Source organism: Coregonus lavaretus (assembly GCF_964263955.1).
Source record: "Coregonus lavaretus genome assembly, chromosome: 34".
NCBI classification, from domain to species: domain Eukaryota; kingdom Metazoa; phylum Chordata; class Actinopteri; order Salmoniformes; family Salmonidae; genus Coregonus; species Coregonus lavaretus.
In genome coordinates, this window is record NC_140021.1 from 11037311 (window position 1) to 11061260 (window position 23950).

General features: G+C 46.6%; 2 protein-coding genes across 4 annotated transcripts; one reads left to right on the forward strand and one right to left on the reverse strand.

Annotated features, from left to right (window-relative positions):
- Nucleotides 1–247: 247 nt before the first annotated feature.
- cdk8 (cyclin dependent kinase 8) lies at nt 248–11823 on the reverse strand. Of its 2 annotated transcripts, none has more exons than XM_084151908.1 (13): nt 11392–11823; nt 8147–8222; nt 7966–8076; nt 6113–6253; nt 4992–5049; nt 4710–4841; nt 4157–4300; nt 3279–3348; nt 3057–3129; nt 2821–2918; nt 1814–1901; nt 1552–1644; nt 248–1327 (listed from the first exon to the last, which is right to left on the reverse strand). In XM_084151908.1, the coding sequence occupies exons 1-13, from the start codon at nt 11517–11519 to the stop codon at nt 1202–1204; spliced, it is 1338 nt and encodes a 445-aa protein (XP_084008034.1). In that variant the 5' UTR covers nt 11520–11823; the 3' UTR covers nt 248–1201. The 2 variants fall into 2 exon arrangements, with proteins under 2 accessions (XP_084008034.1, XP_084008033.1); XM_084151907.1 differs by having other exon boundaries at nt 1492–1644.
- Nucleotides 11824–12465: 642 nt separating this feature from the next.
- Nucleotides 12466–18837, forward strand: rnf6 (ring finger protein (C3H2C3 type) 6). 2 transcript variants are annotated; one of them, XM_084151909.1, is made up of 4 exons: nt 12466–12513; nt 13504–13659; nt 14330–14482; nt 14727–18837. In XM_084151909.1, the coding sequence occupies exons 2-4, from the start codon at nt 13512–13514 to the stop codon at nt 16625–16627; spliced, it is 2202 nt and encodes a 733-aa protein (XP_084008035.1). In that variant the 5' UTR covers nt 12466–12513; nt 13504–13511; the 3' UTR covers nt 16628–18837. The 2 variants fall into 2 exon arrangements, with proteins under 2 accessions (XP_084008035.1, XP_084008036.1); XM_084151910.1 differs by having other exon boundaries at nt 12472–12513; nt 14330–14452.
- Nucleotides 18838–23950: the final 5113 nt, after the last annotated feature.

Genomic DNA, 23950 nt, shown 5'->3' on the forward strand with positions numbered 1-23950 from the left:
CAAAGGGAGCAGACTATTTTGGGAGAGGGCAACCTCATCTTCTGTGTCTGTGTGTGTGAGACAGAGAAAAAGAGAGAAAGACAGATGGAGAGAGGGCAGTAAACGAGAAAAGAACTTGGACAGAAAAAGGAGGATGGACTGGGATTGTTCCATTATTGAAGACACTGTTCTATTCCTGGAAGAGAACATAACCTGGAAAAGGGAAAAAGCACTTAACACAGACAGACAGAAACCCCCAACTCCAATGTTAACGTTTTCACTTTTTATTGTCAGGATACTTGCTTCATGTAAAATATTTAAATACAATACAGTACAATGCATGTTCCATATGCTGTCCTCCACACGATTGGTTGGTTTTGTCATTATGAAGTTCTAAGGTTTTGCCCACAGCGATAAAAACGGCTGCTCTCTCTCAGCCCAATGGAAGCTGCTTCGCCACTTTGTTTTTTATACAGTCAGTGAAAACAAAACCAAGGAAAACTCATTCAATTATAAACTACTAATATCAAGTTTTTTTTCTTATTATTTTGTTGTTTTTTGTTTGTTTTTGTCTCAATAACGCCCTCAACAAGAGCTGTGGATGGGGCCCACAATCTCCCAGCATGCTCCTGTCAGCAGCTCAGTTCAGTCCCCAGCGAAGACGCCCTCGGAAGGGCGGACAGACAGACGTAGACAGACATGAGGACAGAGGGAAATGTACTCTGTCGATGCTGGCAGTCACATAGCAGCTTTAGTCTCATCGAAGCTTCAACGGGAAGAGGGGATCCGGCTGGAAAGGGGGAGAGCTTTGTTGGAGGTGGTGAGGTGAGGAGAGGAGGGTAAGACCCTGGGTGGCCTTTACTTAAAATGAAGCCATCTTCTGTTTGCTTGTCTTGTTGTGGCTTTTGTTCAGTACCAGTTCTGAAGGTTAACTTTTGAATGGTCAGACACAGCGACCATGAGAGGAACAAAGGAAACTAACAGCATATGTTCTCCTCCATCTTTATCTTCCTCTAGTTTTGCGGTTTAGTCTATGTGTTGCTCATGGTTGAAGTCATGTTCTGCCGTGTTATTTTCAGGATGGGCTCATTGTATTTCATACTGGGCTAACGGACTGCTGCAGTGAGGGTGGACCGGTGGGGAAGGGGAGGCTATTGCCATGGACACACCCACCTCCCTCAGTACATTCCCCCTAGTGGGCCTGGCGAGGGCTGGGTCGGGGTCAGTAACGGTGGGTCTGGTGTGAGTACTGTGGGGGCTGCTGGGAGGTAGAGGAGTATCCGATGCTGCTTTGGGGCAGTGATGTGCTTGGTCCGGGGTTCTGGTAGGCAGCATGCGGATTGGAGCGCTGAGCGAGAGATACAGAGATGAGGTAACTAATCAGACTCTTTATTTACAGCAAAATCATGCTATCAATATGGTATTGCTATGCTATATAGTAACTGCTTTGTATGTATGTATGTAGGTATGTATGTGTGCAATTGTGCATGTGTGTGTGTGAGACTACCCTACCTGGTAGTCTGAGGTCATAATGAGGCCACTTGAGGTAGTGACGGGCGGAACCACTCGCACCTTCTTTAGGGGCGGGCCCTGGGCGTGGCTGTTGTCAGGGTTACCGGTGTGCCCCGCCCCATTGGTGTGGTTGTTCCCCTGCTGCTGGTTCTTCTGGAATATTAAACAACAACACCCAAGCCTTCATCAAATACACTCAAAATGTCCCCTTTAAACCTTTACTCTATAGTTGACTAAACACACACAAACAAACGCACGCAAAAACACACTTAAATGTAATCCTATATATTTTGACCCAAATGTAAAGATATGAGGCACACACATTTCTGACTTTCTCTGCCTTGTCCTCTGGCTCCTCCTCTGTCAGGAACTCCCTCTTGGGGTATGGTATCTGGCAGCCTGCAAACACACTGACACAAGCACACCACTTATCTTACAGGCTATACCCCCACATCACTCTAGACATGTAGTAATAATGTGATATATGTAGTCATGTGCTTTGTTGTAATACATGCAGTAATAATGCATTAGTTGTTTTAATATAGTAATACATGTATTATGTTGTAATGTAGTAATACATGTGTTAGTCGTTTTAATATATACTGAACAAAAATATACATGACTGGGCAGGGGCGTTGCCAGAAATAGTTTTTCCACACAAAAGGGCTTTATTGCTGACAGAAATACTCCTCAGTTTCATCAACTGTCAGGGCGGCTGGTCTCAAGACGACCCCGCAGGTGAAGAAGCCGGATGTGGAGGTCCTGGGCTGGCGTGGTTACACATGGTCTGCGGTTATGAGGCCGGTTGGACTTTAGAGGCGGCTTATGGTAGAGAAATGAACATTCAATTCTCTGGCAACAGCTCTGGTGGACATACCTGCAGTCAGAACGCCAATTGCACGCTCCCTCAAAACTTGAGACATCTGTGGCATTGTGCTGTGTGACAAAACTGCACATTTTAGAGTGGCCGTTTATTGTCCCCAGCACAAGGTGCACCTGTGTAATGATCATGCTGTTTAATCCGCTTCCTGATATGCCACACCTGTCAGGTGGATGGATTATCTTGGCAAAGGCGAAATGCTCACTAACAAAGATTTAAACACATTTGTGCACCAAATTTGAGAGAATTAAGCTTTTTGTGCATATGAAAATGTTCTGGGATCAGCTCATGAAACATGGGACCAACACTTTACATGTTGCGTTTATATTTTTTTTCCAGCATAGTTATACATGTGTTATAAATGTTGTACTACATGTAGTAAGTGTTATAATGTTGTAATACATGTAGTAATAAATGTGTTCTAAAGTTGTATTAGGGTCCTGACTCACTCTGAGGTAGGCAGTGGTTCCTCCAGGAAGTAAGGGTCCTGCATGGCCTGCTCAGATGTGATCCTGCGGATCGGGTCCATGGTCAGCAGCTTCTGGAGCTACACACAACGTTCACACAACGTTAGACACACCACGAGTAAAACACTGAACTTTCATACAACGTCAGACTGAACAATGCTATGTAACAACAACAACGTTCAGGCAACATTAGACTGAGAAAACTAATTTCAACTCACCAAATGGAATGCTTTGCTGTCTGGTTTGACTTTGTGCTTCTCCATGTATTTTATAAGGCTGCAGTTTGTATACCTGTGATACAACATGTTATTTCAGTTTGTATACCTGTGATACAACATGTTATTTCTAGTGGATGGGAAGACGAATCCAATATTAAAATCCTAAAAATGATCTTGTTCAGAGCTGGCAGGAAGCATGCAGGCAGACAAAAAGCCACTCACGTGTTCCTTCTGAAGTCTTTCATCAGAGTGGAGTGCTCTGGCATCTTCTTTATGTCTTCCCAGTCCTTCTCTGAGGATTACATCATCAGACTGTCAGTTAGTGCTTGTACAGGACAGATAGATTGCTTTGGGCTCATACAAGCCAGGCCAGAATAGAACTGTGCCTAGTCATGGTTTAAGTACACTCGTCATTCAGTATTATATATCACTATTTGCCAGGCAGGTTCAATTACACATGTCCGAAATCTGTCTTGCCTCCTACTTACTAAAAGTACATATTGTGTACTAATAAGTCTACATACTATTTAGAACATACTGTTTAGTAAAAACGTATGCAGCAAGTAACAAATATCAACATACTAGGTTGATCCATGCTGAGAAGTCGTCATCTAATGCGCAATCGTGCTTGTTCCCAGCCATTCGTTCATTTTGGTAGAGCGCATCCCCTATTCTGATTATCAGAGTGTGAAAAAGATGCGAGTATGAAAAGACGATGCTCTTCCTCAATAGTGTGCAGCGAATTCTACTTGATGAAAAGCCTAAATTAATATGAAATCCTGCCATTTAAAGCATTACTATACTATAAAACGTTATATTTTTGCATACCCAAAAAGCCAACTATTTAGAACGCACGTATGGGTATTCGGTTGGAACAAGGTGAATAATTTAACACATACGAGCAACCATTTCAATGCACATAGGCGTGTCCTGATAAGTTATGAGAGTACCCAGCACTCACGGGCAACCCTCTATATCCAGAGCCAGTTTTGAAGTATTCTTGGCCTCTACATGGTGGTTTCGTGGCCTATGTGTGGTGGTTCTATAGGAGGCCAGTCCCAGCCACAGCCCCAGCCCCAGCCCCAGCCCAGCTCTCTCACCAGCGGGGAAGCCCATGACGTTGAAGATGCGGTCCAGCTGGTCGTGGTGGTAGGGGTTACTGGTCTTGATGTCCTCTTGGCGACAGTGGAAGATGGGCTCAGACGTCAACAGCTCGGCAAAGATGCAGCCAATCGCCCAGATGTCTGACAGATGCACAGGGAGGATTAGAGATATCAGGGCTCAACAGTGCTACCATTTTGGTCGCATATGCTCCTAAATATTTGGGCCACCAGTGCCACTAATTTTTATATTTAGTAATTGCTGGCAAATTATCAATACCTCTAATATTTGTCATTGTGCACCTACATTTCTTAATGTGCTCCTACATTTATCAACTTAGGAGCATGTGCTCCTTGTAAAAAATGTCAGCATAGAGCCCTGGATATCACACTGTGTTCTAAACCACGCCCATGCACAGCCACCCACTTGAACATGCTCGCACAAACATGCACACACACACACAACAGTATTTATCCTAGGATGGTGGAAGGATAGCTCAGAACTTCAGCTCTTGGTACACAGTACACACACACACCCTGTGGCTGTTCTCACCGATGGCTTTGGTGTAGTGCCTGGCCCCCAGCAGCAGCTCTGGTGCCCTGTACCAGAAGGTGACCACCACAGGGTCCAGATCTGCTAAAGGCTTCAGTGGTGAGTTAAAGAGGCGGGCAAAGCCCATGTCCGCTGTAGAGCAAGACACAATAAATAAATAAGCAACATAATAATATGATAATGTAGTATAATGTTCAAATAATGTGTAATGACCAGTGAATTAACTATAGCCATTCTATGTACTGACAAAACCTTATGCTGAGAAAAAACACTCTGTCGTACCGATCTTTACTCGACCCCTCTCTGGCCCCTCCCCCATCACTAGGATGTTGGCAGGTTTCTGGGGGAAAAACATATTAACAGTTAATATCACCCAAATATTTTCGTCCATTATCCTAATACCCACACTGATACATATTAACCGAGAGGAATTAAGATTAGTTTGGCCCCTTAATGCTGAATCACATTTGAATGGTCCAGGTAGTGTCAATGCTGCCCTCTGGTGGCGTAACAATGAACATTACTTCCAGGAGAGAAGCAGGCCAGGCACCTCCATTTCCTCCACCAGGGTACCCAACCACACAGTGCTAAGCCACTGTACCATTTCCTGCATCCCTCTTTTCCTCTCCCCGTCCTCCCCACTGCTCTCTCCTCCCCTCTTCTTCCTTCCTCACCCCCCCCCCCCCCTCTCTCTCACCAGGTCTATGTGTAGGACCCAGTTGGCGTGCAGGTAATGGATGCCCACTCTCCCCCCATTGCCCCCTCTTCTTTCTCTCTCCCCCCCTCCTCTCCTTCTCATACAAAGGCCTTTTCTCATTTGGGCAAAAGTCTGTCCTCCGTCCGCTCTCCTCCGTGACCCGGAAACCGATAAATGGTCGAGGAGTGTCAATTTGTTAGTAGGCAAACGGAAGAGTGTCCTCCCCTCCTCGATAGCCTCCTTTCATCGAGGATGGTCATGTGTATCCTACCTGAGTCCTTCACAGAATACTTTTGATATCTGCCACACCCCCTTGTTGCTTACTCTGAGGAGAAAAGCATGCAAACATTTTAAAATGATATGCTACTTATCCTTTTATCTAGAAAATGTCTTGCAGAACTAGCTACATTTGTTTTATCACGTTACATATATTTTGGGATTCCACCCCTGTAAACGTAATTTGCCTGATGACGCACGAATAGAGAGGAGAATCTAATTTCATATAAGCACATTTTCGTTCACGTTCCCTCCCCTCAGCGCCTCTCCTCGATTACCTTTTACCTTTTCAAAAGGAGGCGAGAGAAGGCGGAGGAGTTGAGCAAATCCAATTGAGAAAAGGGCCAGGTCTCTGTGTAGGACCAAGTTGGCGTGCAGGAAATGGATGCACTCTCTCCTTCCCTCCCTACCCTCTCCCCCCCTCCCTCACCAGGTCTCTGTGTAGGACCCAGTTAGCGTGTAGGTAATGGATGCCGTCCAGGATCTGGTAGAGCAGGGACTTGACCATACCCCTGGGCAGCTGCAGGGGCTTCTTGTTAGCCTTGGACGCCCTGTGGAACTTTATGATGTGCTGTGGAGAGAGGGGGCATCATTAGTGTGTGCTGTCTGCGTCCCTGGATTTAAAGAAGTGTGGAGGTAAAATATTTGAATGTTTATAAAAGTGTGTAAATGTAAAAAGAAATGTGTACTTGTATGTGTGTGTGTTTAGAGGGTGGATGGATGCATCAGATATAAATCTGTGAGTGTTCATGAAAATGATTGGGTCTGCGTGGTGTGTGTGTAGGGTAGGTTACTTTCTAAATGTAATCCATTCCAGTTACTAGTTACCTGTCCAAAATTGTAATCAGTAACTTAACTTTTGGATTACCCGAACTCAGCAACGTAATCTGATTACTTTCAGTTACTTTTAGAAGAAGACAAAAATGAATATTACCAATTGAATGACATCTATTGCAGGATAAATCAATGTTACAGTTTACATAGCTGGCCATAAATGGATGTTGCATTTTACTTTATGGGTTTGTTATGTAGGCTTCTTCTAACCCATTGCTTTCTACTACAGATAATATGATTAGGATTCATCTTTACATTAAAAAACTAAGTCTGTCAGATTTCCAGTCATTCCAAATAATGTAATAACCCTCAATCTTCAAGAATAGGATTTAGAATTATGGAAGTATAGATTAGCCAAATTGTTTTACCTGAGCATAACCCAAAAACGAATGACTTATTAGCCTACTCTGTTGTTTATGATTTTGTTGTCATGGAGGACTGATTGGGCTCATTGCTTCCAGTTGTAAAAAAAATGCTGCTCTCATGGAATGGCATGCTTTGAACACTACTGATGTATGCCATATGCTGCATCTGCTATAGGCCTATTGTTTACGCTTTTTGTTGGTGACACTTTGATATTTCAATAATTTGCAGCGATTTAAGTCTATCAAAAATGCGCGAGTTTGAGCATGTGTCCGTTACGCCTATGGATTTTTTTTTTTTTTTTATCAACACAAATTAGATTGAGCAATAAAAGCCCCACTTGTATTCTTCTTAAATTAAACTAGTTTGTGACAGTATGGAGCACAAGACCAAGGAGGAGTTTAGAGTGGAGGAACTCCATCAAACTTATATTCCATAGGTTGGATCCGCACTATGCAACTGTTGCAAGAGCACATTTTCACTGGCTGTTCACTGGTCGCAAAAACAGATTGATAGACAGCTTAAACTACTTCAGTTCAACCATTCTTGGGTTAAAATACACATATACATTTGTGAATAGCCATCCACAATCTATAAGGGCAAATAGCTAAATGAGAGAGCAGCTGTATGATTCACATCAATGCGCTATGTAGATATCAACCCTAGTGATATCTGTATCACCCGTAGGCTACACCGCTGTTGTCCTTACCTCCAAACGTATATTCAAGTTGAATAATCTTTGGATGTCGACAGCAGTCGCAGCTTGGACTGTAGCCTACAAAAGCCTATTCCTGCTCTTTTAACACAATCCATCAAGTGCATTTGGTGTATCATCATAGTGGTCAGACTCGCTCAGGCAGAACAACCTTAAATTTGCGCCTTTTTTTAATGCTGATTTAAATGTCATTGATAAAACAGAAACATAATGTTTTTTTTGGCAAACATTTTAAAAGTTATCCTAGAAGTAATCATCTAGTTTTTCAAAAGTATCTGTAATCTGATTACTATAGTTTTGCTGGTAACGTAACTGATTACACTTTGTTTCTTTTTAATCCGTTACTCCCCAACCCTGTGTGTGTGTATTACCCAGAGGTCATGCTCGGCGTAGTCAAAGAGCAGCCAGACTTTGCGGTCTGCGTGTGACAGGAACACCTTCTGCAGTGAGATCACATTAGGATGCTTCAGCTCCCGCAGTAGCTAGAAGAAGAAACATTCATTCACACACACATTATGGGATGTCTGCTCTTGAACTAAACAACACACTTACTGCAATCTCTCTGCAGGCGGACATGGAGATGCCAGTGCCTTCAATCTGCTTGAGGGCGTAGTCCTTATCATCCTTCCTGAAGACAAAGAAAAAGATACAGCATCAACCCAAGTTCACTACAGTTACCATGGGGCCTTGCTACACTGAGACATGAAGGAGGCCAGCTGGCAGCTGGTGGTACAGGAGTGGCTGTGAGAGGAGGGCAAGATGCTTAAATTACCTCCAGATTGATGTAATATAATCAAGCTCACCCCCATACCCAATACAGTAGAGGGGAAACAGACTACGGCAGCTGGCGAGGGACACACAAACGCTGGGTTAGTCCCTCACTAGTACAAACTCCCCCCCTCCACCCGGCCCAAATAATCTCATAAACCGCTCTTTGTGCCTCCTCGGGCCATGTTCAACTCAAGGAGAACAAATTAGGATATGAGAGGCTCGTAAACAGCAGCCTCCTACAATAAACACAAACATCTTTGAACACTTAGGGCTGGTTAAAACACGGTTACAGCCGCCAGTGAGTCTGGCCATGTTTTGGACCCGCTGCTTGGTGGGTCTGATTTGTGTCCTGAGGGTTGAGGTTCAATAACAAAGTCCAGTCACAGTCAAGGATCTGGGCTGGACTAGATTAAACCAGACATGGATGATCTGGACTCCACCTCATGAGGTTGGACTGGATTGGATGGGGTTGGACTAGCATGGGGTCAGGAACGGACTAGACCACCAGAATAGGATGGGATCAGGAATGGACTAGACCACCAGACTAGGATGGGACCAGGTTGAATGGACTAGACCACAAGACTAGGATGGGGCCAGGAGGAATGGAGTAGACCACCAGACTAGGATGGGGCCAGGATGAATGGACTAGACCACCAGACTATGATGGGGCCAGGAATGTAGTAGACCACCAAACTAGGATGGGGCCAGGAGGAATGGATTGGACTAGACCAGACTAGGATGGGGCCAGGAGGAATGGATTGGACTAGACCAGACTAGGATGGGGCCAGGAGGAATGGATTGGACTAGACCAGACTAGGATGGGGCCAGGAGGAATGGATTGGACTAGACCAGACTAGGATGGGGCCAGGAGGAATGGATTGGACTAGACCAGACTAGGATGGGGCCAGGAGGAATGGATTGGACTAGACCAGACTAGGATGGGGCCAGGAGGAATGGATTGGACTAGACCAGACTAGGATGGGGCCAGGAGGAATGGATTGGACTAGACCAGACTAGGATGGGGCCAGGAGGAATGGATTGGACTAGACCAGACTAGGATGGGGCCAGGAGGAATGGATTGGACTAGACCAGACTAGGATGGGGCCAGGAGGAATGGATTGGACTAGACCAGACTAGGGTGGGGCCAGGAGGAATGGATTGGACTAGACCAGACTAGGATGGGGCCAGGAGGAATGGATTGGACTAGACCAGACTAGGATGGGGCCAGGAGGAATGGATTGGACTAGACCAGACTAGGATGGGGCCAGGAGGAATGGATTGGACTAGACCAGACTAGGATGGGGCTGGACTGGGACAGATGGGGAAGGACAGGGTGTCTGCAGTCTGAAATGGGCTCTTTTCCTTCATGACCACTGTATAAAATACCATTATGGTACAGTGTAAACCTAACCAGTACTTTTACTGGTAATCATTTATTAAGGAAGGGAGCAAGAAGAGGTTAATACACTTATAAAACAATGGGAGAACTGGAATAAACAACATTGCCTGGCTGAAATGGCTATGATATGGTCTAAATGCTTGGATACATCTGCAGTGGATTTTGTCTCAGCCCCTGACACTATAACATGTTTGGGCTAAAATGTTCATTGTAATAAAATCTTATTTTTATAAAACTAGGCCTATGCAATAAAGTTAAAAACACAAGGTAATTAAACCATAATAGCAAAACAAACTAATTTGGGGATTGCTCAAAACCGGTATATTCCAGTATCTTGAATAATTTATTGGACATGACTACTTAGCCTATGAAATGCATGACACTGGTTATTGGCATGGTCTACATACATTAGTCTAATAGCCTATGTATAGAATAACATTATTTGAAAGTTTTACAGCGCTTTTACTCCATTTTGAAATAGTGGCCTGAGAATTGGTGTGATTGCATAAGCTCCATGGTTAAAAGGCTGTAGCCTAGTTGTTTTACAGTAGGGAAAATAACACCCACTGTCTCACTTCTTATTGGCAGAGAGAGACCTTCATAATCATAACATTCTGTAGCCTCAAATAATTAGACCATAGTAAATCACCTCTATAAAAACAGAAATAACCCTTTTACTTGGTCATGAGATAACAGCATCATGTTCTATTCCACACTGCACGCGAGGGAGAAAAGACATGAGTGAAGAGGTCAATAGAAGGATCACTTTTATTATTGTGTCCATCTCATCTATATGAAGGGGGCCTCTTCATTCATCCATGCAGAATACCTGTGTACATTTCATGTCCCTCCAATTGAGATTTTAAACACTTTCCTTCTATTAGTAGAGGAGGTGAGTTTCCTCAATACAATGTAAAGTGCTTTAAGCACCCAGTGGAAAAACTGCTTTATATAAATCCATTATTATCATGTTGTGTGTAGCCAGACCGTTCCAGATCCAGACACCTCCAACCCGCCAAACCAAACATCCCCTGCGCGCGACTGCACCTGCCTCTGGCTTGCTTGGCTGCGTCTGTAATATGCTATCACACAGAGGCTGGCCTACTTCACGCAGTTTGTTCATATTACTGCGAAAATAGAATATCTCGAAATGCAAAAAATTACACGGCATAATTTGATACCAAAATATCCTCATTATTCTGTTTAGAGCAAAACTTGCTTAATGGCTGCAATACCCAACGTAAGATGTTGTTACAACATCCCCCGTTATGTTCCGTTTCATCCGCGAGCACAGGCGCCCTTTTAAAACTATGATTTGAAATACATCCTACAATGGCAAGCTTAGCTGATGGCTTTAGCGAACACATTGCACGACTGTTAGTGCTGGGCCACTGATGTCAGTGCTCAAATCAGCTTTGTCATGGAGCTCAAGACCCTGTTCTCCAGGTGTTATGACGTACTGAGTTTATTCAGTTGGTTCTTTAAAAATTTCACCGCACTACGAGTTACAAATAGGTGTTTGTCTGAGGGGGGGCCTTAAACAGGAGCAACCAAGACAAACCGAGTTGTTTTATTGGGAGACTCGCGGACCTGAGGGCCTTCATACTGGCTCTGATTATCAACTCACCCATCTTTTCTCTTTGCTTTGTATACATGACCGTAGGTGCCTCTTCCCACTTTGCATCCCTCGTATTCAAACAGATCCTCGACACGTTCTCGCTCACCGGTCAGCATCACTTTGAAATCGTAGTCCATTCTCTCTGTTGTTTAGGTCAATTATCTTCTGCTTCCTTTTAAAGCGCCGCTTGGGAGGCAACTTACTTCACACCCCCAGTTAGAATTTGTTGTTGCCTTCCCTCGCGTCGCTCTCTCCTTAGCCCTGTTTCCACATTTAACGGCTAGGTTTATATGTACCAGAGAAGATGCAGGTTTCTTATCGGCGACGAAGGGCCAGGTATGGGCACTATTACTAGCTACCCCTTTCTCTCGTATTATCTTGCTACTGCGTTTCTCCAGCCGGTATCACACTCGAGATAACAGAAAAACCACGCACGGCACTGTCGTAAAATGTCGTTATTGCAGAATGCACAGAAATGGACGGGAGCTATGTGTATAGCACACCACGTGTATTTTAACTCTTTGTAATGTGAAGGGGCTACAAATTGTACAATTCACACAAACATCTCGTTTTATGATCAACATTTTGGTGCTGGCATTTCTGAAGCCAGTTCAAATGTTTCCCCTCCACATTTCATGACAATTACTCCACTCCTTAATCATAATCTGATGTTGGATGTCCGAAATTAGATAATTCTGGCGTCTAATAAAGGCACAAAGATGAGTCAAGATATGCGCACAGACATTGAAAAACGGGAAGAAACATTTAATTGCTATTCCATTTTCCAATAATTATTTGGGGGGTATATCTATTTACCTTTAGACTGCTGGGAGAAAATGATCAACTGCGTGGTTTTATGTAAAATACATTTGTGAAAAATAACCTGTTGCAAATTGAAAACAGTCCTCTTCACAGTTAAACAAACATGAATACATTGAGTGAAACACAATAATTAGCTGTTATAATCGGCACCTTTTATTGTCGTGCGGTTTCGTTGGGTAGGAACTTATCTGACGCTGCTGGTGTTTGATCGGACGGTGAGAAGTGTAGCACAGTTGGTCCCATCTTGGCTACATTGTAATCAGAGCGGAGAGGGAAGCAAACGCGTCGATATTACAGCTGCTGTGTCAGGTACAAAACTACCTCTACATTTCGTTGTCATCTCCATTTACTCGAGCTAAAAAACTATGTTTAGGTTGAGTATTGTATGCACTCTGTTCGTGTGTTGCTTGTCAAAATAAATGTCTTATTTATTGGCGAAACCTTTCACCAGCAGATAGCTAGCTGTCGACACAACTAACAAATGCGTTGCGCATTCAAAATGACAGCTCGCCGCTTTGAAAGGCAATGTGAAACCGGCGTATAGTTGTGAAGGAGATTTTTATTAGTTGTAGACGTTTATATAATTATGTTGCAGTCGTTAGGTGACGATTCTTTGTCCTCTTCTCTACAAAAGTCAACTTGCATGGAGCCCGACTATTCTTTGTCATGTCCCTCCTCCGACGTGGCTATGATCATTCCTGGGTCGGTGATTGGTAGCTAGTAGGATGACACCGGCGTCAGTTTTGTTGGTCCTTTCTCCTGCGTTCTTCAACATGGCCTGCTGTATGGTATGTTTTGTAGAGTCTGCAATATTGCTCTAAATGGCATGATTGTTGCTGCCTTTACGGCAAACTCAATATTCATTTATGTCTATCGCTGTGACATTGATGCTGTTGTATGGAGGTTTTCTGATGAATCTAAGAAGGTTAGCCTGCTAGCTGTCGGAACTCAGAAGGTTCGATTTTTGTAGGCGATTTACTATGTAGTTGATTCACGACTAGTGTGGGCAGACTGGAGCTCCGACGTCACAATATTACTGGCAATGTCTCATCCCACAGCAAAATGGATGGCATTGTTTTGAAATGATTCATGGCTAAAGGTGGGGCCACAAACGGGTTTAATAAGTCGTCTCGTCCTAATCCATGTTTGTCACAGTTGTATAGAATCAAAATATCCATGATCTCAACTCAGCTGCTGCCTATGATTGAATGATGGATGTATTACTATAGCAGTGCCCAGGTAAGATCCAGCCAGGTGTTCCATGTTCTGACACCCCAGCTAACCCCCTCTGTGCACCAGCGGTTTCCATGGTGATGGACCCTGCTGGCGGGCGAGACGAGCTGCGGCGTCAGGCAGAGCGTCTTCGACGGGAGGAGGCGTACTATCACTTCATCAACGAGCTGAGCGAGGAAGAGTACCGCCTCATGAGAGACAGCAACCTGCTGGGCACACCTGGTGAGAGGAACCTAGAACACCTGACCTCACTAGAACCCCTAACGCAGGGTTGCATAGCGCCAATCCCCCAGGGCAGCGATGTGTGCTGGTTTTCCTCATTGTTTTTAAATCACAGGCTAATTCGTACTAGGACAACCACGTGCCTGGTCCCCCTAGCCCAGGGATGGGCAACTCCAGTCCTTGGGGGTCCTGATTGGTCTCATACTTTTGCCCCAACCCCAGCTAGCCTACCTGACTCCAATAATCAACTAATCATGATCTTCAGTTTATAATGCAATTAGTTTAATCAGCTGTGTTTTCTGGAGATGGAGGAAAGGTGTGACCACTCCGGCCCCCGAGGACTGGAGTTGCCCATCCCTGCCTTAGCCAATCAGTGGCACTAATTAATGCCATGGAGAAACAAAAACCAGCAGGACTGCAGCCCTCGAGTTGTCATGCACCCCTTCCCCAACCCAACCCAATAGACTGAGCCCCGCTAATGCACCCTAATAAAGGCCTACCCTCACACACACACGCACATTAATGTGTAATAACACAATATCACATTTTATATATGGCTTCATGTTGGCCACTAAGGGCTGAAATGAACCTGAACCCTCGACAATCAAGCATATAACCCTCCATCATACACCCTCCATATTGACCTAACAAAGGACATGTTGTTCCCCAGGTGAAGTGACAGCGGAGGAGCTGCGGCAGCGCCTGGACGGGGCAAAGGAGCGCGTGTCATCTCAGCCCCGCCCTGAACCACACCCACAGAACACTGAGGCCGGAGAGGAGGAGGGGAGCAGCGGTGAGGGGGAGGAGAGCGAGGGAGGGGCAGGTAGGGATAAAGAGCTATAGCGGTGGTAGTGGTTTTATGGGCTTATAGGGGTTACGGTGGGAAATTAATGCTAAAGCTATGTATAACCTAAACTTCACAGATTGTTATGGGTCTCAAAAGGTTCCTGGCCTAATTGCTGCTGTATACTCACTCAGTTCAGTTTATTTATTATTGATCAAAGTACTGAAGTATTACTAGATAATTACAACTGACTCAGTTCAGTAACGAGCCGCTGTCTCTATAGCTACTGCTGAGCCGGGAGCAGAGGCGTCTAACGGCGACTCACTGCTGGAGTGGCTGAACACCTTCCGACGCACCGGGAACGCCACGCGCAGCGGCCAGAGCGGCAACCAGACGTGGCGCGCGGTCAGCCGCACCAACCCCAACAGCGGAGAGTTCCGCTTCAGCTTGGAGATCAACATCAACCATGAGCAGCCAGAGCCAGGGGAGCACAGTGATGCCCCCGACCCCTCAGAGCTGTCCCCTGTCCCCCCTCCATCCACAGCCTCCTCAGCCTCCATACGCACTGCCCCCTACACCCCCTCCACTCGCCCCTCACCCTACACCCCTGCCCGGCCCTCCCCCTATCCCTCACCTCGAGCTACCCTGGGCAGGAGGGCTCAGATCCGCCGTACACGCAGTAGTACCACCATACCTCCTCTGACTCCCGCACCCCTCACCACACCCCTGTTCCCCCCTACTGCTCTAAGGGGTACAGCAGCCCTCCACCTTCCACCACCCCTAGTCCCCATCACCCCCCCTACCCTTCAGGATCAAATAAGCCCTCCACAGCTCCAACCCCCAAGCGGGTCTTCCTCCCCAGGGGAGGGGCAGGAGGAGGACTGCCCCCGTGTACCGCCCCAGTCTGGCCCCCAGGTGGCGTCTGTGGGGCGTGAGCCGCGCAGCAGCAGGACTCGATCCCGCGGCCGGATCCGCAGGCCTGCAGCAGGAGGTGGGACTTCCTCCCGGTCGTCTAGGAGACGTAGCCGCTCCCCTCTTCAGAGAAACCCCACCCCTAACTCGGCTACCTTGTCCCCTAGTGGTGGGAGTGAAAATGGTGTCTCTAATAATGGCCACTCTGCCGAGCCCGGCCATGGAACTGCTTCTGTCTCCATGGAGACCGGTGAGGCCGTGTCAGAGCCGGCTGTACTAACAGAGCCTGGCCCAGAGGCAGGTGAGCAGGAGGGAGAGGCGCATATGGCCGGGTCGGGGGGTGCAGGAGGGGTGCGGCGCCACCCCACCATCATGCTGGATCTGCAGGTGCGGCGCATCCGACCGGGAGAGAACCGGGACCGGGACAGCATCGCCAGCCGTACCCGTTCCCGCGCCCGCGCCGCCGAGAACACTGTCACCTTTGAGAGCGACAGTGGGGGCTTCCGGCGCACCATCTCCCGCTCGGAGCGGGCCGGGATCCGGACCTACGTCAGCACCATCCGGATCCCTCTGAGGAGGATCAGTGAGACGGGCCTGGGGGAACCCAGCTCCACTGCCCTGCGCTCCATCCTCAGACAAATCATGACTGGCTTCGGAGAGCTCAGCTCCCTCATGGAGACAGAGGCTGACTCTGAGACCACCGAGGGCACGCCCGGTCACCAGGACCCTGCAGGACCCAATGCTAACACCAACACCACACAGACCTACCGTAGCCACGGTAACGAGAGTGGAACTGTGGCGGGAGGCCAGGCAGGAGGGGCAGAGACGGAGAGAGAGGGGGCGGCAGGGGCCGAGGAGGTAGAAGGAGGGCAGGGGAGGTTAGGCGGGAGTGGCGACGGTGTAGTCCCAACCCCCGACGATGGTCGGCCGATGAGCAGGGACACAAACAACCTGGTAGAGAACGGCACGCTGCCCATCCTGCGGCTGGCCCACTTCTTCCTGCTCAACGACGAGGAGGACGAGGAACACTCTCGCGGCCTGACCAAAGAGCAGATCGACATACTGGCCACGCGCACCTACGGCCAGGCCAGCCTGGAGGGGGAGGCGGGGCGCGCCTGCAGCGTCTGTATCAACGAGTACGCCCAAGGGAACAAGCTGCGCCGCCTGCCCTGCGCCCACGAGTTCCACATTCACTGCATCGACCGCTGGCTCTCTGAAAACAACACCTGCCCCATCTGCAGGCAGCCCATCCTCCCCGTGCACCAGGACTGACCCTGCCCTGACCCCTTGAACCCCCTGACCCCAGACCACCACCGGCTCCACCTCGCCCCCTGCTGGCTGAACTGAGCATGCCCGAGCGGAGCGGACAGTACATGTACATAGCGCTTTAATGTTTTCATTTACCATTGAAATATTCATTGTGTTCAAGCTGAGAAATTGTAGAACCCAAAGGGGGGGGGGACTAATGCAGAGAATTAACAAAGCGTTATTTTTGTAGACTTATTTTCAGCACCTTGTTTTATTTTTTTAATTTGTTTTTTCTTGTCTTGTTTCTCTTCGGCTTCTGTTACGATGCTTCTGAGGTCCACATTTACAGATAGCACTTACGCTTAAAGAGCTACTATAGCTAGCCGCTGCTGATCAACTCTTTCACCTGATACGCTGTGTCACCATGGCACAAACGGACTACAGCAATCAGTCAGTCGCTTCTGTAGATTTGATTTGGTTGACAATGTGTAAATATGTCACCGCCGTCTGTGTTTTGGGGTTGAGAACAGAAAGTCATCCTCCTTGCATTTTAAGCAGAAAACATTTATTAAGTAAGAGCTAATATTGGAAATCTCCATTTTAAAGCTCCAACATCCCCTTTAAAGTGTACTCTATCATTTGTATTTGTTTAGACAAAGGCTATTGTGGATTCTATTTGACTTTTTAATTAAATTTGACTTGGCCAGTGGTCCCTAGGATGTTGTTGTCTGCCTACCAGTTCCAGCTCTTTAAACCTAGCCATCTAACCCCATAGATCCACAGTGGATGTCCAATAGTTCATCCTCAAATGAATTGCAGCCTTTGACACTAAAATATTAGTAACACAAGTCAGAAAGAAACATCTAAAGCAAATAATAATTGGGAAAGTGTATGAGGTAATTTAGCAGCAAGCACTTGTAGTAGGACTCGTCTGTTATGGAGACAGGCCAATAATGCAATAACATGAAGGAGGAACGGAAGGAAACTTTATAGTGCTGTCCTCACTTGTTTACTCCTGGGCATTGATGAATAATTAGTCTGTTGGGAAATGGAGAGTATCTGCTCCGAAGTATGCTCTCCCCCTATCCCCAGTCTCCTAGAGAACTCCTCAATGAAAAATGTGATCATCATCCCCCACTCCTCTAATGCACGTGTCAAACTTATTCCACGGAGAGCCGAGTGTCTGCGGGTTTTCGCTCCACCCTTGTATTTCATTGATTAATTAAGGTCATTAATTGGTAAGGAACTCCCCTCAACTGGTTGTCTAGGTCTGTCTAATTGAAAGGAAAAACCAAAAACCTGCAGACACTCGGCCCTCTGTGGAATGAGTTTGACACCCCTGCTCTAATGTCTGTGTTTAAAGCCCCTGCTCTGGTAGAACCTGGCTGTCATGGCCTGATTTTTTATTTTAATTTTTTTATTTAGTCATTTAGCAGACGCTCTTATCCAGAGCGACTTACAGTTTAGTGAGTGCATACATTATTTATTTTTATTTTTCATACTGGCCCCCCGTGGGAATCGAACCCACAACCCTGGCGTTGCAAACGCCATGCTCTACCAACTGAGCTACATCCCTGCCGGCCATTCCCTCCCCTACCCTGGATGACGCTGGGCCAATTGTGCGCCGCTCCATGGGTCTCCCGGTCGCCGCGGCCGGCTACGACAGAGCCTGGATTTCTATCACTTAAGTAATAGTTCCATGTTCACAAACCTGAAAGGAATGACTAGGTGAAAGCAAAATGGTAGCATCTATCCAATCCTTTCAGATCAGTGAACACTAAAGCGTTCTTCCTCCATTAGCCTGGCCTAGATCTCAATTGGCTTTCCCTGCATGCAGTATCACTCTGTTACCACCAGGGGCAGTGTTCACAACTACAGTACCACATGGTGAGAACTGGAGACCAGTGGTATTGGTGTCATGTAGGGCAGGGGTTTTCTGTCATTTTCATCCTGACTTTGTTCCAAGCAGACTCATGAGACAGGGATGTGATACAGGAAACGATGCTCTTTCTATACTGAAGTGTGTGTGCGTGTGTCCGGTAGTGCTGAAGGAAGTGATAAAACAATGTTAATATGGTTCTGGAGAAGCATCAGTCAGTCGCCTGAATGTCCATCTATCTAAGACAGAGTGGGAGGGTCCGTGGCCACCGAAATTCAGAAATTAATATTTATTCTGTTCCTATTTAATGAGATAAACAAACTTTGAGATATTGATATGTGTTATGTGATGAGATTTAAAAAATAGTTAAGATGAATATGTATTCTGTTACTATGTAATATAAATAAACACAAGGGGTTTCTTCTGCTCCTTAACAAGGGAATTAAATACAGCTTTGTTATGTCTGGAGTTATTTTGTGCGCTGTTTATTTGCTTCCCACTGGGGACTTTGTGTTCCTCCCACAGGATCCACACCTCCAATTATGTTCTCTCCCTGTGGTGTGAACAACTGTACCTCCTATCATATCATGACAAGTCTTTGTTTTTACTTGAATTTGATTTACACGCCTCTCTCTCCCTAGGCTAGAAGTCACTCAGGCCTAGGCCTATGGAATTAGATGAATGTAACACTAATTAGGACAGTGAGGTTATGATCAAAGATGCAAATGTAAAATGGTCATAGCACAAAAGTGCTAATAGTCATATTCCCTAGTACTTAGCTATTTAGCCTACCTCTGCAGTGTTGGCCTTTCTGCGGCTATGGCCCGACTAGGCCTACGACTGTGTTAGGCTATTTTTACGCATGACGTGATATTAGACTACTAACCTAAGGCACACGCTCAGCTACATGAATGTCCAATTGAAGCAACGTGAGTGAGGATGAAGGAACGAGATTCACGCGAGTATCCTACTTATGCAACGGATCAGGCTTTTTGTGATCTTGGCTGAGGACGAGGGCGCGCGCACGCACTAACACGTCTCACCCCTATGCGCGCCCTCGTCGCTGCTGAGCCGACCCATCACCGTCCCAAGTCCATCGATCGAACATGATTCATCTCCCAACGACCATAGCCTTGTCCCAGGCCCGCATTCCTCCGCTTTGTACGTGAGCCACGGGCATGCCAGCGCCCCGGCCGCCCTCTTCCAGGCCAATACAGACCCGCACAAGATCAGGATGTACTTCAACCGGCGATCGAAGAAGATCCACAGCGAGGGAGGTAAGCACAACAAGAGGGGCGGAGGTATGTAGCCTACAGTACAGGCTAGTACAGCTCCATGGGTAGCTATAGGGATCGAACTGGCAGCGACATAAACATTGCAGCGAGGACGGATTGGTTCTATTGACAATATGCACAATCTGTCCTACTATGCGTCTTATATTAGTGGGGCTATGGGGTTGGAAAAGCCTTGTTGAGCCCAGGACTGCGGCACGGGGGGCGTTGCAGCCTGGCGCTGCGTATTACGCCTGCCATAGACAGTCAGTGCAAACAACAGGGCTATTCTTCTATTGGCACAGACAGTTCGACTCGGGATGGGGGCGCTGCGCTTCAACTGAACCAATTTCCAATGCTTTGTATGATGTGCGTAATGATGCTGCAGATATAACAGTAAAGGCAGGTAATGGAGAGTAGGTTATTGCAGGTGAGCGGGACCGAGTTGTCATGGCCTCACTATAAACAGTGCTCGCATCCATCCTTTGCGCGTAATAGTCTATGTAGGTTAGCTTATACATAAATGGCTATGTATTTTTCCACGTATTAATTTATTTTCTCTGGGACAAGGGTAAATGGTACAGGGTGCATACTGTCAGGATAGGAATCTTTTTTTTCAGAGCACGTAGGTTAGTTCGGCGGCACTATGGGAGAGCTCAACACTGGCAATGACTTAAAGGCCACGTGACTCTTTAATTGCTCTTATTCTAAGCTCCTCGCGGGAAGGCCATCTCATCTGTTGAGGTCACGCGGGGCCCAGACAGGTGTACACCAAATCTGTGCTAGTTTACATAATAGAGACACTATATTTGTCTAGGCCTATATAGTGGTGCAGCATAATGTTTGGTCTTTTGGGGCTATTCAATGCGCTTTTGTTCCCGAAAAAAAGCAATGCGTCATAGATGCGCCTTTGCATTTACAGGGACAGCAGAACACATCGTTGCACTGCACCCTCCACACAGCACAGTGATTTTTCCACAGAGTCCTATGCGCACATAGAAAGTCCTAGCATGATTATTTGCGTTTTGGCTGCATCAGGGAGTGAGTGCTATGGGCCAGAATAGGTTTTTGGCTAAACTGCAGGGATTAGATGGGAGGAGGTCAGTGTTTTGGAAGATAGTTGGCTTGGTGTCGCAGCCTGGGCAGGTTTGGCAGTAATACCGCTGGAGATGAGAGAACAGTTTGTGTTTGCCGTTGCTCCTATAGTGGCTTTGGAGGGATTGTCCTGGAAGAGGGGACTCACGTGGCTGAATGTCCATGAGTGCTGGCACAAGTACATTGTGGGGCGGCTGTGTGTTTGTGTGTGACTGTGCTTTGCCTCCAGTAGGTTCCAGAAATAGAAAGCAGCTAGGGCATATTGTCAGGATAGAGAGAGAAGTGCCAACTGGGTCAGGTCAATCTGTCTCCAGGCTAGGGATCCCCATCAGAGTGAGAGAGAGAGAACAGCATCAATATGGTTCCCATACTACCTTAACCCCAAATCATCAGTTAGTCCAGACTCCAGGGAAAGCTGATATTGACAGAAAAACTCTTACTCTAGGTTAATTAGGACAGTCAGGAGTCAAGACAGGATGACATATCAAAGAACAACCCTTATAGACCCCCCCCCCCACACACACACACTCTCACCCACACCCACACACACCCCTTAGTCCCTTATTAGACTCTCCTTCGCTCTCTTAAAGGTATTTCCGTGTCACTGTGTTCTTTTGCGCCTTCTCAGCTCTTCTTGGGTAACTTAGATCTTTCCCACAATCCTTCTGACCTCCTGGACCTTAGCCATAGTCACCTAGGCTGTTACAGCCTGGTGGCCTCACTGGCCTGATCTGTCACACACACTGATGACTGACAGATGTGTTTTAAACACGTGCACCACAGGAGGTTGGTGGCACTTTAATTGGGGAGGACATGCTTGTGGTAGTGGCTGGAGTGGCATGATTGGAATGGTATCAAATACACTATATATACAAAAGTATGTGGACACCCCTTCAAATTTGTGGATTCAGCTATTTCAGCCACACCCGTTGTTGACAATTGTATAAAATCGAGCACACAACCATGTAATCTTCGTAGACAAACATTGGCACTAGAATAGCCTTACTGAAGAGCTCAGTGACTTACAACATGGTGCCATCATAGGATGCCACCTTTCCAACAAGTCAGTTTGTCAAATTTCTGCCCTGCTAGAGCTGCCCCGGTCAACTGTAAGTGCTGTTATTATGAAGTGGAAACGTCTAGGAGCAACAACGGCTCAGCCGCGAAGTGGTAGGTCACATAAGCTCACAGAACAGGACCGCTGAGTGCTGAAGCACGTAGCGTGTGAAAATTATCTGTCCTCAGTTGCAACACTCACTACCGAGTTCCAAACTGCCTCTGGAAGCAACGTCAGCACAATAACCGTTAGTCTGTGAGCTTCATGAAATGGGTTTCCATGGCTGAGCAGCCGCACACAAGCCTAAGATCGCCATGCGCAATGCCAAGTGTCGGCTGGAGTGGTGTAAAGCTCACCGCCATTGGACTCTGGAGCAGTGGAAACGCATTCTCTGTGATGAATCACACTTCACCATCTTGAAGTCCGACGGACGAATCTGTGTTTGGCACATGCCAGGAGAACGCTACCTGCGCCAATGCATAGTGCCAACTGTAAAGTTTGGTGGAGGAGGAATAATGGTCTGGGGTTGTTTTTCATGGTTCGTGCTAGGCCCCTTAGTTCCAGTGAAGGGAAATCTTAACGCTACAGAATACAATGACATTCTAGATGATTCTGTGCTTCCAACTTTGTGGCAACAGTTTGGGTAAGGCCCTTTCCTGTTTCAGCATGACAATTCCCCCGTGCACAAAGCGAGGTCCATACAGAAATGGTTTGTTGAGGTCGGTGTGGAAGAACTTGACTGACCTTTGGGATGAATTGGAACGCCGACTGCGAGCCAGGCCTAATCGCCCAACATCAGTGTCCAACCTCACTAATGCTATTGTGGCTGAATGGAAGCAAGTCCCCGCAGCAATGTTCCAACATCTAGTGGAAAGCCTTCCCAGAAGAGTGGAGGCTGTTATAGCAGCAAAGGGGGGACCAATTCCATATTAATGCCCATGATTTTGGAATGAGATGTTAGACAAGCAGGTGTCCACATACTTTCGATCATGTAGTGTCCATCAAACACTTGGTTTCTATGTGTTTAATGCCATTCCATTCACTCTGTTCCAGCCATTATTATGAGCCGTCCTCCCCTCAGCAACCTCCACTGATGTGCACACACACACACACATACACACATACACACACCCACACAGGATGTGAGGGAAAGGGATGAAGAAAGAGAATCTCAGGTGTGTGCATGAAGTCCCAAAGTACAAAAGTCCCAAAGTACACATAGATAAGGTGTGTTCTGACAGGAGAGAGTGTGCCCTATCCTACATGTGCTGAGAGTCCACACTATTACCTGCTCATACATTCAAAGCCAAAGCTTTACTATAGATGGACATGTGCTAAACCAAGTGTGAATTCAGGTATCTATTCTGAGCAAGTGTGTATTCTACAGGTGAAATTATTTCAGGTATTGTAGACCAGTCTAGCAGGATCACCCTCTCTGATCTCAGTACATACATTTACATTTTAGTCATTTAGCAGACGCTCTTATCCAGAGCGACTTACAGTTAGCACATACATTATTTTATCGAACCCACAACCCTGGCGTTGCAAACGCCATGCTCTACCAACTGAGCTACATCCCCCCAGTACTACAGACCTTTACAGTGTTTAGAGTTAGAGATTCTCTATTCTGTTTACTGACTGCTTAAATTGCAAACCAAACAGTGACATGCAAGGGAGATGTTGACAGTTCTTCACTGATGTATTTTCAGTGAATTGGGCGACATTACTATTCTGTGTGTGTGTACAGTCCCCAAAGAAGTGTGGTTTGTTTACCATGTATAAGGATATAATGAGATAAATCAGGTTTATTGTCTGTGTGTCTGAGGCGGGTCTGTTGGGGACAGATAATGCCTGGTTGTCATGGCTGCTAGGTTGTTAAGGATACCATTTGGGGAATGAATGGTCTCTATGGACAGACGTGTGGCTGGCACGGTGAGGATATGAACTGCAGAAAAGCTTCGGAAGGCAATGAGACCAGTTGGCCACATAGGAGCAGTGTTGTACAACCTTCATGGGACTCAAGACAATATCAACGACATTCCAAC